General features: G+C 42.4%; 1 protein-coding gene across 10 annotated transcripts in view; it reads right to left on the reverse strand.

Moving 5' to 3' along the window:
* The window catches only part of Hectd4 (HECT domain E3 ubiquitin protein ligase 4), a 186,293-nt gene that overhangs the window by 70,526 nt on the left and 100,542 nt on the right, over positions 1-15,225 (reverse strand). For all 10 annotated transcript variants that reach the window (XM_075980735.1, XM_075980708.1, XM_075980727.1 and 7 more), the window contains exons 26-35: positions 13,728-13,920; positions 13,453-13,557; positions 12,505-12,593; positions 12,014-12,189; positions 8,340-8,475; positions 8,088-8,229; positions 7,834-8,000; positions 5,038-5,184; positions 3,929-4,113; positions 899-1,052 (exon numbers count right to left, since the gene is read on the reverse strand). In XM_075980735.1, coding sequence (XP_075836850.1) covers positions 899-1,052; positions 3,929-4,113; positions 5,038-5,184; positions 7,834-8,000; positions 8,088-8,229; positions 8,340-8,475; positions 12,014-12,189; positions 12,505-12,593; positions 13,453-13,557; positions 13,728-13,920 — 1,494 coding nt within the window. The remainder of the gene's footprint in view (positions 1-898; positions 1,053-3,928; positions 4,114-5,037; positions 5,185-7,833; positions 8,001-8,087; positions 8,230-8,339; positions 8,476-12,013; positions 12,190-12,504; positions 12,594-13,452; positions 13,558-13,727; positions 13,921-15,225) is intronic.

Consider the following 15,225-nt stretch of genomic DNA (forward strand, 5'->3'; position numbering starts at 1 on the left):
GCCAAAGAATACACTATCATGTAATGACATGGGAATGCCCATGGAGTGATCTGGGATGACCACATACTGTGAATATGCCTTATAACCATTGGTTAATAAAGAACCTGATTTGGCAAACAGCCACGCAGTATAGTGCAGTGGGAAATCCAAGCAAAAATATAGGAAAAAAGAAGGCAGAGTCGGAGAGATGCCAGCAGTCACTGGAGAAGATGTCAGAGCAATACTGATAAGCCATGGGGCACATGGCAATACATAGATTAATAGAAACGGGTTAAGAGTCAGTTAATAATAAGCCTCAGCTAATAGGCCAAACAGTTTAAAGTTAATTTTTAAGTCTCAGCGTGATTATTCAGGAACTAATGGACAGGAGAGAAACCTCCAGTTAGAAATCACCCCTCTTTAAAGATATAGTGCAAAAGAACAAAGTAATTACAAGCCCTGACTGATTCGATGAGTGTGTGGTGCAGAGAATGGAACCTGGCTGGGGTCTTATACATATCAGACACCATCAAGCTACCCACCAGCCTGGACTGATCCTTTACATTACTTTGAAATAACCAAAATTTGGGTTTGAAATGCAGGTGCACTTGCCTGCAAGGCCATGAGCTGGTGCCATCAAGTCATACAGCAAACAACAGTGTATTACGCTTCTAGATAATCCTCACATGTTGAGACTAAATACTACGTCTAGATGACTTTTTTTCAAAAAAAACCATAAGGATGACTTTACAGATCACTCATATGAAGAGAGTCACTTGTCTAAGTTCCCCAGTAAGCATCCCCACCGCCTTGTAAGTATATCAAAAAGGTCTGGGAACTTGGATATTCCAACAACAAACAAAAGCAAAAGTTACTCCAGCCACTGAAGGGGAACAGGTTGCTCCAGGGCCTTCCATACCTGGAGAGGTCATTGAGAAGACTCAGGACATCTTGCAGGGCATCGTTTCCAGCAGCCTGGTTGCCACAGCACTCAGTGGCTCGGGCAAGGTGGTTGGTGAGGAGACTGGACACCTGACGGGCCAGCCCTGAGTGTACAGCCTCTGTGGAGCCACCTTCAGAGGTAGAAAGAAGGAAAGGAAGAGCAGTGAGCACTGAAGGAGAGCACACCAGTAGGTATAGTGAGTGCTTCCTCTTGGTCTCTCTCTATCTCCCTGTATGGTGAGTCCTCCCTGTTCTCTCTGCATGGTGAGTCCTCCCTCTCCATTTCCCTACATTAAAGCATCCATTAGACTCATTTTATCTTGTTCAATGTTCCATTAACCAGTCAGAGTCTCATTAAACAATATCTATGCATAACAGTAAATACTGAGGGAAGACCTCCTCATGAGAATACAATTAATTCACGCCCGTCTGTTCCATAGAACTATGTTAGTACCTCCACTGGGGCCTGGGTTCCTGTCATGCTATCATTATTTGTTCACCAATTTCGTTTGCCAGACACAGTTCTTTTTTTAAGATTTATTGTTTTAATATGTGTGTGTCTGCATACTGGCTGCACACGTATGTGCAGATGCCAAACAGGCGAGAGAAGGAATAAGGTCCCCTGAAGCTGGAGTTACAGGTGGTTGTGAGTTGCCCAATGTGGGTGCTGGGAACTGTACTTTATCCTCTGAAAGAACAGCAAGCATTTTCGAGCTGAACCAACTTTCCAGCTCAAGACCATAGTTCTTAAGGGAACAATAACTTAACTTCTTTTCTATCTACTCTATAGTATAATAGGTTTTTAAGCAATAGAATACAGCCAGGTACACACCTTTAATCCCAGCATTTGGGAGGTAGAGGCAGTGAGATCTCAGATCTCTGAATTCAAGGCCAGCCTGGTCTACATAGTTAGGTCCAGGGTAGCCAGGACTACACAGAGAAACCCTGTCTCAAAAAACTATAAAAATTAGGAAAAAAGAAAAAAAGAGAGACATTAGAATGCAAAGTGAGGGTTTGCAAATTGGCTCAGTGGATAATCACGCTTATTGCCAAGCCAAACAACCTGAGTTTAATGCCTGGGACACACATGATGAAAGGAAAGAACTAACTCCCACAAGTTGTCTTTTGGACTCTACATGTATACCCACATACACATGTATGAACACAAATAAAAAAAACTCACATACAAATATATGTAACAAAAAATTAGGGTATGGTAGCATACACATTTAATTCCAGCACTCAAGAGGCAGAAGAAGCAAGTGAATCTCTATAAGTTAGTTTGGTCTACACAGTGAGTTCCAGGATAGCCAGGGCTATATAAACCCCCCAAAAAACCAAAAACACAAACAGAAAAGAAAACAGAAATTCTTTTTTAAAAAGTACAGTGAGCCAGGCAGTGGTGGCACATGCCCAGCGCTTAATTCCAGCATTCAAGAGTCAGAGGAAGGTGGTTCTCTGTGAATTCGAGGCCAGCCTGTTCTAGAGCTAGCTCCAGGATGGGCTCCAAAGCTACAGAAAATCCCTGTTTTTGAAAAAAAAATGTATAGTGAATAAATAGGCAGATAGACAGACAAGGTAGATACACAGACAGACCTTGGACACTGAGGAAGAATGAATAGGCAGATAGACAGACAAGGTAGATACACAGACCTTGGACACTGAGGAAGAATGAATAGGCAGATAGACAGACAAGGTAGATACACAGACCTTGGACATTTCAAAACTATTCTTTAGTTAACTTTTAAAAAATTAAGGCCAGGGGAAGTAGAAAAAGACAAGATCTCCTGAGTAAATTGGGAACATGGGGACCTTGGTAAGGGTTGAAGGGGAGGGGAGAGGCAGGGAGAGGAGCAGAGAAAAACGTAGAGCTCAACAAAATTCAATTTTAAAAAATCAGCAAAAGAGTAAACTACAAAAGAAGTAATTCAAAAATATCTTTTAATAAAAGTTTAAAGTCTTCAAAAAAAAAAAATTAAGACTGGGAGGTGGTGGTGCATGCCTTTAACCCGAGGCAGAGGCAGGCTCACCTCTGTGAGTTCAAGGCCAGCTTGGTCTACAGGACCTAGTTCCAGGATAGCTAGGTTGTAACACAGAGAGACCCTGTCTCAAACAAACAAACAAAATTAAATGTAGCTGGGTGGTGGTAGCACACACCTTGGATCCCAGCTCTTGAGAGGCAGAGATAGGTGGCTTTCTGAGTTCAAGGCCAGGCTGATCTACAGTGTGAATTCCAGGTTAGCCAGGGCTACACAGAGAAATTGTGCCTCGAAAAATGAAAAAAGAGTAAGTAAGTAAGTAAGTAAATAAATAAATAAATAAAATAATTAAATGTACGAGTGTTTTTCCTGCATGTATGTATGTGCACCATGTGTGCCTAGTACCCGCGAGGTGAGAACAGGATGTCAGGTACCCTTGGACTGGAGTTACCTATAGTTGTGAGTAAACATGCAGGTGCTAGGAATTGAACCCAGGTCATCTGCAAAAGCAACAAGTACTCCCAACCACTAAGTCAACTCTTCAGCCCTTTCAAGTTAACTTTTAAAGCTGGACCGCACACCAAAAGTAGAATATGAAAATATCCTCTTTAGCCGGGTGGTGGTGGCGCACGCCTTTAATCCCAGCACTCAGGAGGCAGAGGCAAGCGGATCTCTATGAGTTCGAGACCAGCCTGGTCTACAAGAGCTAGTTCCAGGACAGGCTCCAAAACCACAGAGAAACCCTGTCTCGAAAAACCAAAAAAAAAAAAAAAAAAAAGAAAAAAAGAAAATATCCTCTTTAAAATATAGTGGCACAATCATTTCACAGAAATATGGAGACTGTTAGTACCATATAAACAATTTCAGAGAAATTATCTCAGTTTTGGGGCTAATATCTTCCTTACTGGGCAGGATGTTACCTGGTGTGCCACAGGGCATCTGTGAGCTTCCACAGTTGGTGAGGACCACCTGATTAATACTGCCTTCTCCTATGCCACTCACAAGGATAGAGGAGTCCCACTGCTCACCTTCTTCTTTCTCCCACTCCACACAGCGGTTAGCCAACACCTGGAAGGCAGCCCAGGCCATGGTGGCTACCTTCTGCTTCTTTGTCTGCTTCTCACTAGAGCTGGACTCAGTCTGACTGCTCAAGCTACAGAGTCGGTCCATGAGCTGCACAAGGCCACTGCGCACCAGGCACTTCTCTTCACTCCTGGGGAAGGGCAGAAATGGAATGAACCACACAACTGACAAGCCTTTGTGAAGATCTCAGGAAGGTTCGAGTTATTAAAGAGGGGTGGAATATATTGGTACCTTGTTTGTAGGACACTTTTCCTATTGTGGTGAGCCCTTAGAAAAGGGCTTTCAAAATCAGGTTTGTTCATATAGAATGTCAACTCAATAATAGATAAAATAATTATCTGTTTTCAAAAAAGATTATTCATGTGTTGTGTCTCCACATTTATCCATGCACAGTGTGTGCCTGGTATCATTGGAGGCCTAGGAATTAGGGTTGTAGACAGTTGTGAGCCGCCATGTGGGTACTTGGAACTGAGCCCGGGTTCTCTGGAAGAGCAGCCAGACTTCTAACTGCTGAGTATCTCTCCAGCCTCCCCCAACAAGTAATTATCTTATTATAGGGTATTCAAATGAGTCCATGAATAGTTAACAGCTCCAAGCTACTAATTAAATGATCCAAAAAGAAAATAATTGTACCAAGACAAAAGATCCTTGCCAGATATGTCTTTTTTTTGACATATCTGCACAGTAATATAATCCTAATGGCAACACAGCAACTCAACTAAGGAACTTTAGACACATGCCAGTAGGACAGAATCTTTAGGAGGTATTAGATAACCAAAGCAAAACAAATCCAATTATAAGATTTTATTTTTACTTATGTGTATGCATTTGTGTCTAGTGTGATGAATATCGTGTATGCAGGTGGCTGCACATATCAGAAAAAGGTTTTTGATCCCCTGGAACTCATATCCTCAGCAAGAGACATCTTTCTAGCTCCCCAAATACAATTTTATAAATTAAAAAACAGGATAAAACAAAACAAAAAAATTGCCTTCTGCTTAGTTGAATACATTGAGTATAATCTACACTTAGCAAATGGCATGTGCGCACTCACCTAGTATAAGGTATGGTACACAGGAGTCCAATGCTGTTTGCACAAGCAATAGGGTAACGAGCACACAGAGACACCACAGAGGTCATGGTCTCACCAAAGGCTTCCTGGACCTGCTCCACCATCCCACCACAGGTGAGCTCTTCAATTCTATGAGACAAGAACCAATGTGTAATGAGGGAAGCACAAGAGCCCTTCCAAGAACCCAGTGCTAAAAATCCAGAGCTAAAAAAATCTTGGAGATCACCAAGCTCAGTGTCAAAAGCTGCAGAGCCATAGAAAAATGTTGGGAAGGATTCCCAAGGGTCCCTTAATAAGATGTTCCCCATGTAGGAGGACCCCAGGCAATCTTGGCTTAGTGAAAGTTACAGAGGGCTCTCTACTACAGGGTTCTTCAGACCCTGTGATAAAGCTAAACACACAGCAGTTTTAAGAGCGGGAAATGCATGTAATAATAAGCACGAGACATGTCTGTCATATCCTGGGCAGCACTGAGGACTGGAAAGGTAGTGAGACTAATGCAAAAGCAAAGATCTAGACAGGTTAGACAATATCTCCTTCAAGTTCATGCTCCAATTACTAGCAGAGGACAAGAGCCTGGGAAATGAAAAATAATCCTTTTCCAATGAAAAAATACAACATGGGACTGATTCTATTTCAATTAATATTAACTGAGAGCTGAAGTTATAGTTTTACTTACAAAGATTTGCAATGTAACACTGTCTGATAACAAAAATAAACATAAATAATGTAGAGTTTAAAAATAGGGAACTGGGCCAAGAGACAGTTCGGTGGGTAAAGGCCTTGTCTGCACAAGTCAGAATTTGCTTTCTGAAACAGAAATTTAAAAAGCTGGATGTGGTGGCACCTTTAATACCACACTCCTATGAGGGTGAGGGTAGGGGGCAGAGGCAGGACCAGCCTGAAGCCCATGGGTTGGCAAGTCTGGGAGATGCACTGCTGTGACAGAAAATAGACCCTGCCTCATCAAGGTGGAATGAAAGAACTGAGTCTCAGAATTCTCCTATGACTGCCACACATAAACCATGGTTTTTGTGTGCCTGCCTGTACACATGCATGTCCACGCATACACACCTGCACGCACGCACAAACACACACACACAGAACAGGGTTGTTGAGTATGATGTAGTCCCTGATGTGGAAGCAGCACAGTGAAGACCCACAATTAAATAAGAACAAACACTAAAATGCTATGAGATTGTATGTTAGAATGTTATTCGTTGAAATCTTCTTCATATTTTCAAAATTTTAATAAGTGATATTAAAGACTGTGCAAAAATGGGGAAATGATTATCAAAGTAGGGGTGGCTGGTGTCTGAATAGTTCCTTTCAGGCACCCTGGAAATGTAGTCATAGGCTTTGTCACAGGGATTGCTAACATGGTGGTCTCTGAACAACAACCAGGGAGGCCCGGTGGACAGAAGCAAGACCTAACATCCAGTCTTTTAAGCCTCTACCATGCTAACACTGTTTCTTAAAAAAGGCACGAGGTTTTCTGGCTGACAGAACCTTCTCCAGACATTCACTTGAGCAGTCATAGACCCTCTGTTTGCTGGCTATTGCATCAAACACCACCAGAAGGCACAAGGCCCCAGTGGCAGCTCCAGCCTTTCCTGTTCTGCTGAAGGCCTCAGACCCCTAGCACGAAAAACTACCCAAACATATGCCAAAGCCTTCTGAGTTAGAATCTATAATGATGATTTGAGAAATTGATCAAATAAAAATTATCACTAAAGCGTATAAAAGCATGGAGACTGCATCACTGCAGTTAATGCAAAACAAAAGAAAATAATGATCCTGGGCTGGAGAGATGGCTCAGAGGTTAAGAGCATTCATTGCCTGCTCTTCCAAAGGTCCTGAGTGCAATTCCCAGCAACCACATGGTGGCTCACAACCATCTGTAATGAAGTCTGGTGCCCTCTTCTGGCCAGCAGGCATACACACAGACAGAGTATTGTATACATAATAAATAAATAAATATTTAAAAAAAAAAGAAAATAATGATCCTATGTGTCCATTAGTAGACACAAGTTACGTATAAAAACCAAAGTATTGTGGGGCTTTTAACAATGAAAAAGCAGGCCGGGCGGTGGTGGCGCACGCCTTTAATCCCAGCACTCGGGAGGCAGAGGCATGCGGATCTCTGTGAGTTTGAGACCAGCCTGGTCTACAGAGCTAGTTCCAGGACAGGCTCCAAAGCCACAGAGAAACCCTGTCTCGAAAAACCAAAAAAAAAAAAAAAAACAATGAAAAAGCAGATCCCTAAGGATGGGCTGAAAAGACCATGATAATCAAGATGTACTGAGAAAACCAAACACAATTATAGGGACGGACAAACATGTAATATAAACTCATCTATGTGAAAACATGACACATGTATAATTAAAGAAAGAGAACGAAGGAGCTGTGTATGTGTATATGGTTGATACAACAAACTCAAAAAGAACAGGAAGAACAGGGACAATTTGGGATGAAAAGTGTGAAAGAGACCTTTATGTTCTGTTTGTATCCTAAGATATTTTCCAAAATCACATATCACTATAAATATTTGAGAACAGTCGGGCAGTGGTGGTTTAGACCTTCAATCCCAGCACTAAGGAGACAGAGGCAGGTAGACCTCTGAATTTGAGACCAGCCTGGTCCACAAAGCGAGTTCTAGCACAGCCAGGGGAACACAGAGAAACTTTTTTGGGGGGGAGGGGACAACATTAGCAAATGCCCCTGTGTGCTTTGGCCCATGGTGGATGGAACAGTGTGAATTAAAGAGAAACCACTGACCTGGGTCCTCCCTGAAGGACCATTGTCACTGGCCCAACCAGGTGTGTCACCCCCCCAACTCGCACGGCAGCAGTCAGCAACTCCCGCATGTGCACCAGGGCCTGCTTCCGGGTGTTTCCCCGCCGCCACCTTGTCTGTGCAGCCAAAAGGAAGCTGCTACTGGACACCTGAGATGCACAAGAACATGGCACTGACTTTCACAATCATGTATGTTCCACCTGCCAAAAGCCATTCATTTGCATGTTGTGACCTACCGCTTGGTCAGGGTTGGTGCCAATGAAAGCAAAGAGCTGCCCCAGAAGGACGCTGTAAGTGGGCTTATCCCTGCTGTCCTCGATGGCCAACGACTGCAAGAGTGTAAAGGAGCTACTGCGGTGACTGGTCACGTGACGACGTCTACAGAAAACAAAACTGTAATAAATGAGCAAACAACCATGCTCAGGGAGGCTGTCTGAACACTGTGTGCTCTAAACATTAGGATCTTGCCTTGGCCAAAAACTGTTTACCTCTGATTTGCTCTAGTAAATTCCAAGTCTTCGTTACCAATCATTTCCAGATCAGAAGGAGCAGACATGCTTCGAAGGAAAACTGGCTGCCGGACAGCGTGAGATGCCACCTTTGTTTCTGAAGCTGACTTACATGCTGTAAGAAGAAGGAAAAATGCTTAACACTTCTGTCTCGTCTGCAGAGAGGTACAGCACAGCTAAGTGTAATGGAAGCACCACACTAACTGCGTCTTCACTTTATGTCAGGGATCAGCCGGTGATCGAGCTAGCAGACAATACCCAACAAACTAAGTGGTAACTTTAAAAAACTTAATATGTCACTAAACTTTATCTTAGCTTGAAAATTTAAAGTCTTTTGTTTTTGTTATTAAATTAGATTTCCTAAGAAAGGACAAAGATTCATTTAATAACTATCATTGTTCATTTCATTTAAGTATTCGTTTTATTGTTTTGAAACAGGGTTTCTCTGTGTAACCTTGTCTGTGCTTGAACTCACTCTGTAGACCAGGCTGGCTTCAAACTCAAGAGATCCTCCTGCCTCTGTCTCCCAAGTGCTGGGATTAAAGGTGTGTGTCATCATGCCCAGCTTCAATATAAGCCTTCTCAAAAGGAAGGGAGCTAGGGCTACAGCTCAGTGGTACATCATTTTCTTGGTATGCAGAAGGTCTTAGGTTCAGTGTACAAGACTGAAGAGATGAAAAAGGTAAGAAAACGCAAAATGGAAATACCAATTCCTTTCCCTCCTAATTATTTTTTTGTATTGGGATTGACCGTGGCTACTGCATATTAATTAGGCATACAGGCACTGACCCACTGTGCTGTATCCCTATATCTTTACAGGGCAGGGCCTTGGCACTGTCTAGATTGGCTTTTGTTCTCTAGTTGCACAATTTGGAACCTGATTTTTTTTTTTGCCAGCCTCCAAATTTATTCATTAAAATAAATGCAGAATCATTTATTTCAGAGACTGCCTTTGACTGTGTGTACATTTAGGAATATTAAGCTGACTTTGGGCTATTTGAGTGACAGCTCTACCTTGATTATAGTTGTTGGAGAAAATATTACACTTGAGCTGGACCATGACTGTATTTTCCTGTTAGATAACCCATTAACAACAAGACAATGATTGTTTTATTTTTAATTTTTTTAAAGATTTATTTCATTCTTAAATGTGTATGCATGTGTATGTGTATACACATATATGAGTGTCAGTTTCTTTTTCTTGAATATTTATTTATTTATTATGTATACAATATTCTGTCTGTGTGTATGTCTGCAGGCCAGAAGAGGGCACCAGACCTCATTACAGATGGTTGTGAGCCACCATGTGGTTGCCGGGAATTGAACTCAGGACCTTTGGAAGAGCAGGCAATGCTCTTAACCACTGAGCTATCTCTCCAGCCCCGAGTGTCAGTTTCTATGGAGGCCAAAGGAGAATCCCATCTCCAGAAGCTAGAGTTACAGGTGACTGTGAACCTCCTAACATGGGCGCTGGGGACTGAAATGGTATTCTGCAAGAGCAGGAAGGATTCTTAACAACTGAATTATCTGTCTAGTCCCATAGTTGTTTTATTTTACTTTTTAAATTTTTAAAAATATTTATTTATTTAAATTCTTTTAAAATGTGTGTTGGTATTTGGCCTGCATGTATGCCTGTGTGAGGGAGTTAGATACGCTAGAACTTCAGTTACAGACAGTTGTGAGCTGCTATGTGGGTGCTGGGAAATGATCCCTGATCCTTTGGAAGAGCAGCCAGTGCTCTTAACTGCTGAGCCATCTCTCCAGCCCCAAGTTGTTTTATTTAAAATAAATAACTAAATTGAGGGACTGGGGAGATGACTCAAACATTAAAAAGCTTGTCATAGCATCCTGAGAACCAGTATTCAGACCCCCACAACCCATGTAAATGTCAGGTGGGTATGGTGGCCTCCAGAATAGGCTGGCTAGCAAGAAAGACTAGCCATATGGGTGAGCTCTTGGTTTAAGCCAGAGGCCTTGCCCCAAGGAATAAGGTGAAAGAGCAATTAAGGATAATTCCCAACCTTAGGCCTCAAAGGCACAAGAACACGTGTATCCCCATACACACATATGAAAAGGGGGAAAAACTGAAATAAAATAAGTCAAAATTGTAGGGAAAAGTCCTTTCACATCTTAAGAGTAGGCAGCTTAAATCTAAAATATGGTAAACCTGTTCCTCAACTGCTACCAGCTTGTTATCTATGATTGCGAGCCCCCCTGAAAAGTATCATCAACTTTATTGAGTAACTGAAGTTTCCACTAAAAATAGGCTGTTTTAGTTAAACAAAGGCAACAGTGACCAGGAATATATAGAGTGGACCACGTGGGTAACTATTTCCTTGGGAGACACATTTTCAAACCAAGAATTAAAATGTGGAAGAGGGGTCTGGAGAGAAAGCTCAGAGGTTAAGAGTACTTGCTGTTCTTTAAGAAGACCTGGGGAGCGGTGGTGGCGCACACCTTTAATCCCAGCACTCGGGAGGCAGAGGCAGGCGGATCTCTGGGAGTTCGAGACCAGCCTGGTCTACAGAGCTAGTTCCAGGACAGGCTCCAAAGCCAAAGAGAAACCCTGTCTCGGAAAACAAACAAACAAACAAACAAACAAAAAAAAAGAAGACCTGGGCTGGTTCCCAGCATTCATATGGTGGCTTACAATCATTTGTAACTCCAGTTCCAGGGGATCCAATGCCCTCTTATAGACTGCCAGCACCAGACACAGACATACATTTTGGTAAAGCACTCATATACATAAAATAATTGTTTAAAAAAACTTTTAAACTTTAAAAAACTGTGATCTAGGGGCTAGACAGATGGCTTGGGGTAAAAGCACCAGCTGCTCTTTCAGAGGTCCTAAGTTCAATTCCCAGCAACTACATGGTGGCTCATAATCATCTACAATGAGATCCGGTATCCTCTTCTGGTGTGTGTATACATCATAAATAAAGAAATCTAAAAAACCTGTCATCTGGGGATTTCCAGTAATAATCAATTCACGGCAAGTCCTGCCAGAAGATCCTATATAATGAAAACCCAGTTTTGCGTAAAGAAAAAAGACTCAGTCTGGTGGTGGTGGTATACATCTTTGACCCCAACACTTGGGAGGCAGAGGTAGGTTAATCTCTGTGAGTTCCAGACCAGCCTGGTCTACAAAGCGAGTTCCAGGACAGCCAGGGCTGTTAAACAGAGAAACTCCATCACTCTGTCTTGAAAAAACAAAAACGAAGATACACCACGAAGGAAGGAAAGAAGGAAGGAGGGAGGGAGGGAGGGAGGGAGGGAGGGAGGGAGGGAGGGAGGGAGGGAGGGAAAAGACTGCCACATAAAAGACTCACAATGCTGATTACATAAATGCTTGTTACTCTGAAAAATAATAGCATGTGTAACTATGAAAACCATGAGCTTAAAACAGGGAGCATGGAAGCACTGATTACATAAACACACGCCATTGTACTCCTCAGATGCCCCAGGAGGAACCTTCAAAGCCAAAGGAGATCCATTCAGGATGACTCCATAGGGATTAAAGTCTTAGAGACTAAAAAAATAAGAGGCAAGAAGGAAAATGCTTATATTTCCTTTTTTGTTGTTCTAGAAAAACCCAGGAGTGGATTATTTAACAATAGTTGATGTCTATTTATGAACAGAGCCTGGAGCAGTACCAGGTGTCTCTGCTGGTGTCCCTGAGATGCTCCTGGTGAGGCCTGACTGGGCTGCAATGGTGACGTGCAGCAGCAGCTCGGCTCGGTTCATCAGACTCTTCACCAGCGTCTTTGTTTTGGCCAGGGGGTGAGAGGGCTTCTGAGTGAGAGAATTCACTTCTTGGAGGAACTTCTCCCTAGAGAGAGAGACTAGGGTGGGTTTAGTTGTTCTCCAGCTCACCCCACTCAGCCTTCAGGGATGAGGACAGGAGCTAACCAGTTACCTAGTGAACACTGCTCACCTGTCCCTTCTTCATCCAACGATTCTGCTTTTTTTTTTGTTTCAAATGCCTGTATTACTTTCTGAGCATTCAAAGAAGAGCTGCAGACTTACCAGTAAGTAACTGAGTATCTGGTGAACATGCAACACAAAAAAACTAGCAAGAACTGGACCTGCAGTGTTCTGAGCACCAAGGTGAGAAGCCAGTTTGAGAGTGAGTAACAGCACTAACCTCAGTGAGAGAACCATGTTTTCAAGATCATTTCCATCAAAGGAGACTTCCTTCATTGAACACAAAAGTTCTAGTTCTTTCATTTTGTTCTAAAGAAGGAAAAATCAAGAAAAGATGGTATGCATGATCTGCAAGAACCAGGTTTACTATCTATCCATTACTTAGCAGAGCAGAAAGAAGTTAAGGTCCAACCACCACCTTTGGTCTGTGCACTCTGCTGTTGTCAGAACTGATCCCTGCTTTTGTTTCCACTTTCCAAGCTGCAGGAATTAAATCAGTGTCTTGGACAGGCTGAACAAGTGCTCTACTGCAGATATATAGCCTCAGACCTAACTTTTTGACACAGTGTCTCGGTTTGTAGCAAAGGCAGACACCGAATTGACAGTCTTCCTGCCTTGACTTCTTGAGTGCTGGAATTATATACTTCTATTTGATAAAATTTAAAAAGTGCATGGCCTATTTTCTGAGGACTTACAACTCAAAGTGTATTTTTAAATCTTTTTTCATTTTTAAGATTTGAAAGCAAAATTTGATAATAATGGGACTATCTTTTCCTTCTATTTACTTATTTGCTTACTTATTACTGTGCGAGTGTGGGAGTATGTACACGTATGCAACAATGCCTGTGTGGAGGTAAGAGGACAACTCTTCTCAAGGCTGGGACTCTGGTTAGTTATTAGGCCTGGTGGCAAGCACCTCAACCCACTGAGAATCTCACCAGCCTGATAATGGTAACTTCTTTAGCCTTCTTCAAAACTATTCAACCAGTTTAAAATCAAGGACTTGTATACTAATACGCCAATCTAGCTATTTTCATCTAACCTTTTAGAGAACGGGTATGTCACGCAGTGTATAAGGTTCCGGAAGAAACACTACTTTCTCTGCATGCATGCGTGTGGAACCTTTGCTCTACAAGTGGTCCCCAGTGGGAACTCACAGTGCACTCACCTCATTAAAATGGTAATCATAGAAGAAAGGCATGTTGTTCTCCAGCTTGCCCTGCATGGCATCCTCAACCTCACTTTGCCACTTCTGCTCCAGTTCAGCCACACTCTAGAAGGGTTGAAAACACAACATGTATGCAGATGCAAAAAAACAACAACAAAACCGAGGACAATCTCAAAGTTTGGAATCTGGGGTAACAGCTATCGAAAATTTATTTAACTTGCCAAAAAAAAAAAAACCTGTTTCCAATAGTTAATACATTCCTCCTTTTCATTTACCTGCAGCTGTCTCTCCATGGCATTGAGTTTCTTAAAGGTCTCTCCCATAATTTTACATAATAAATCATATTCCTCAGCATGTTCTTCCTGATATTGGAAATTGATCAGGGACTGCAGTGCATCAACCAAGTTCAAGTGCTTAATAACGCAGGACACTACCATTTCCTCCATGACATCAGGCTGAATCACTTCTCTGTGGTGACAATGGAAACCAGTCAGGTGTATGATAAACTTAATTTAACAGCACCATATGCAACTGGCTAGAAATCATAGGCTTTGACTCAAACCCTGATTTACCATAACCTTGTATTCTACTAGAGGAAGAGATAGTGGCAATGTAGATGGTATTTGGTAGCAATTAGCTTAGCATAGTAGCTGATAAAACTGACACTGGCTAATGAAGCTGAAGATCAAAATTAAAGAGATCTCCCTTAGTAAGACTTGTATATTTTGAGTTAGAGTCATATTGCAGCTGGAATAAGTCTAAAGCTCTTGACCAGACGTTCTGGAAGCTGAGGAGCTGGCTCACTGGGTTGGATAAATAAACCTGAGCACAGCCACATAAAAGTCAGATGACAGCTGGGCAGTAGTGGCACACGCTTTTAATCCCAGCACTTGGGAGACGGAAGCAGGAGGATCTCTGAGTTTGAGGCCAGCCTGGTCTATAGAGTGAGTTCCAGTACAACCAGGGCAGTTACTCTGTCTCACAAAAAATAATCAAACCAAAAAACCAAAACCTAAAAACAATAAAAGTCAGGCAAGGCTGCACATGGCTTCAGTCTCAAGGGTTGGTACAGAGACAGGAGGATCCAGGCACTTGATGGCCAGCATTGCCAACTGTCAAGCTTCAGTAAGAACCCATTTCAAAAGCAAGTGGCTGGGAGTGATAGAACAGGATGCATATACTAGGTTATACAGAATACTGTTTATGGATCTGAGAGGACTCAGTGGAGAAAGGGACTTGTTGTCAAGTCTAAGAAACCAAATTTGATCCCGTGGACACACATGGTAGGAGAGAACCAACTCCTACAAGCTGTCTCCTGACCTCCACACACGTGCCATTGTATGCATAGGAAAGGGGAGACCCGTGAAGATGACTTCAGCTGAGAATAGCACAAGCACATTTGTGACTCTAACTTTTGAGTTTGCCTCTTCCTTGGGAATCAGAAGTAAAGGCATCTTTCTATACTGTATGGAAATCAAAAGATGCTGAGGTCAGATGGAAGGTCAAATTGTCAGAGGAAAATTTAAAGCTTGGTCGGGTGGTGGTGGCGCACGCCTTTAATCCCAGCACTTGGGAGGCAGAGGCAGGCAGATCTCCGGGAGTTCGAGACCAGCGTGGTCTACAAGAGCTAGTTCCAGGACAGGCACCAAAGCTACAGAGAAACCCTGTCTCGAAAAAAGAAAAAAACAAAACAAAACAAAAAAAAGAAAAGAAAATTTAGAGCTTGGCAAGTTTTACCAGGCATTGGAATTCCATAGGAAACATTTTAAGACA

Source organism: Microtus pennsylvanicus, chromosome 1, assembly GCF_037038515.1.
Source record: "Microtus pennsylvanicus isolate mMicPen1 chromosome 1, mMicPen1.hap1, whole genome shotgun sequence".
NCBI classification, from domain to species: domain Eukaryota; kingdom Metazoa; phylum Chordata; class Mammalia; order Rodentia; family Cricetidae; genus Microtus; species Microtus pennsylvanicus.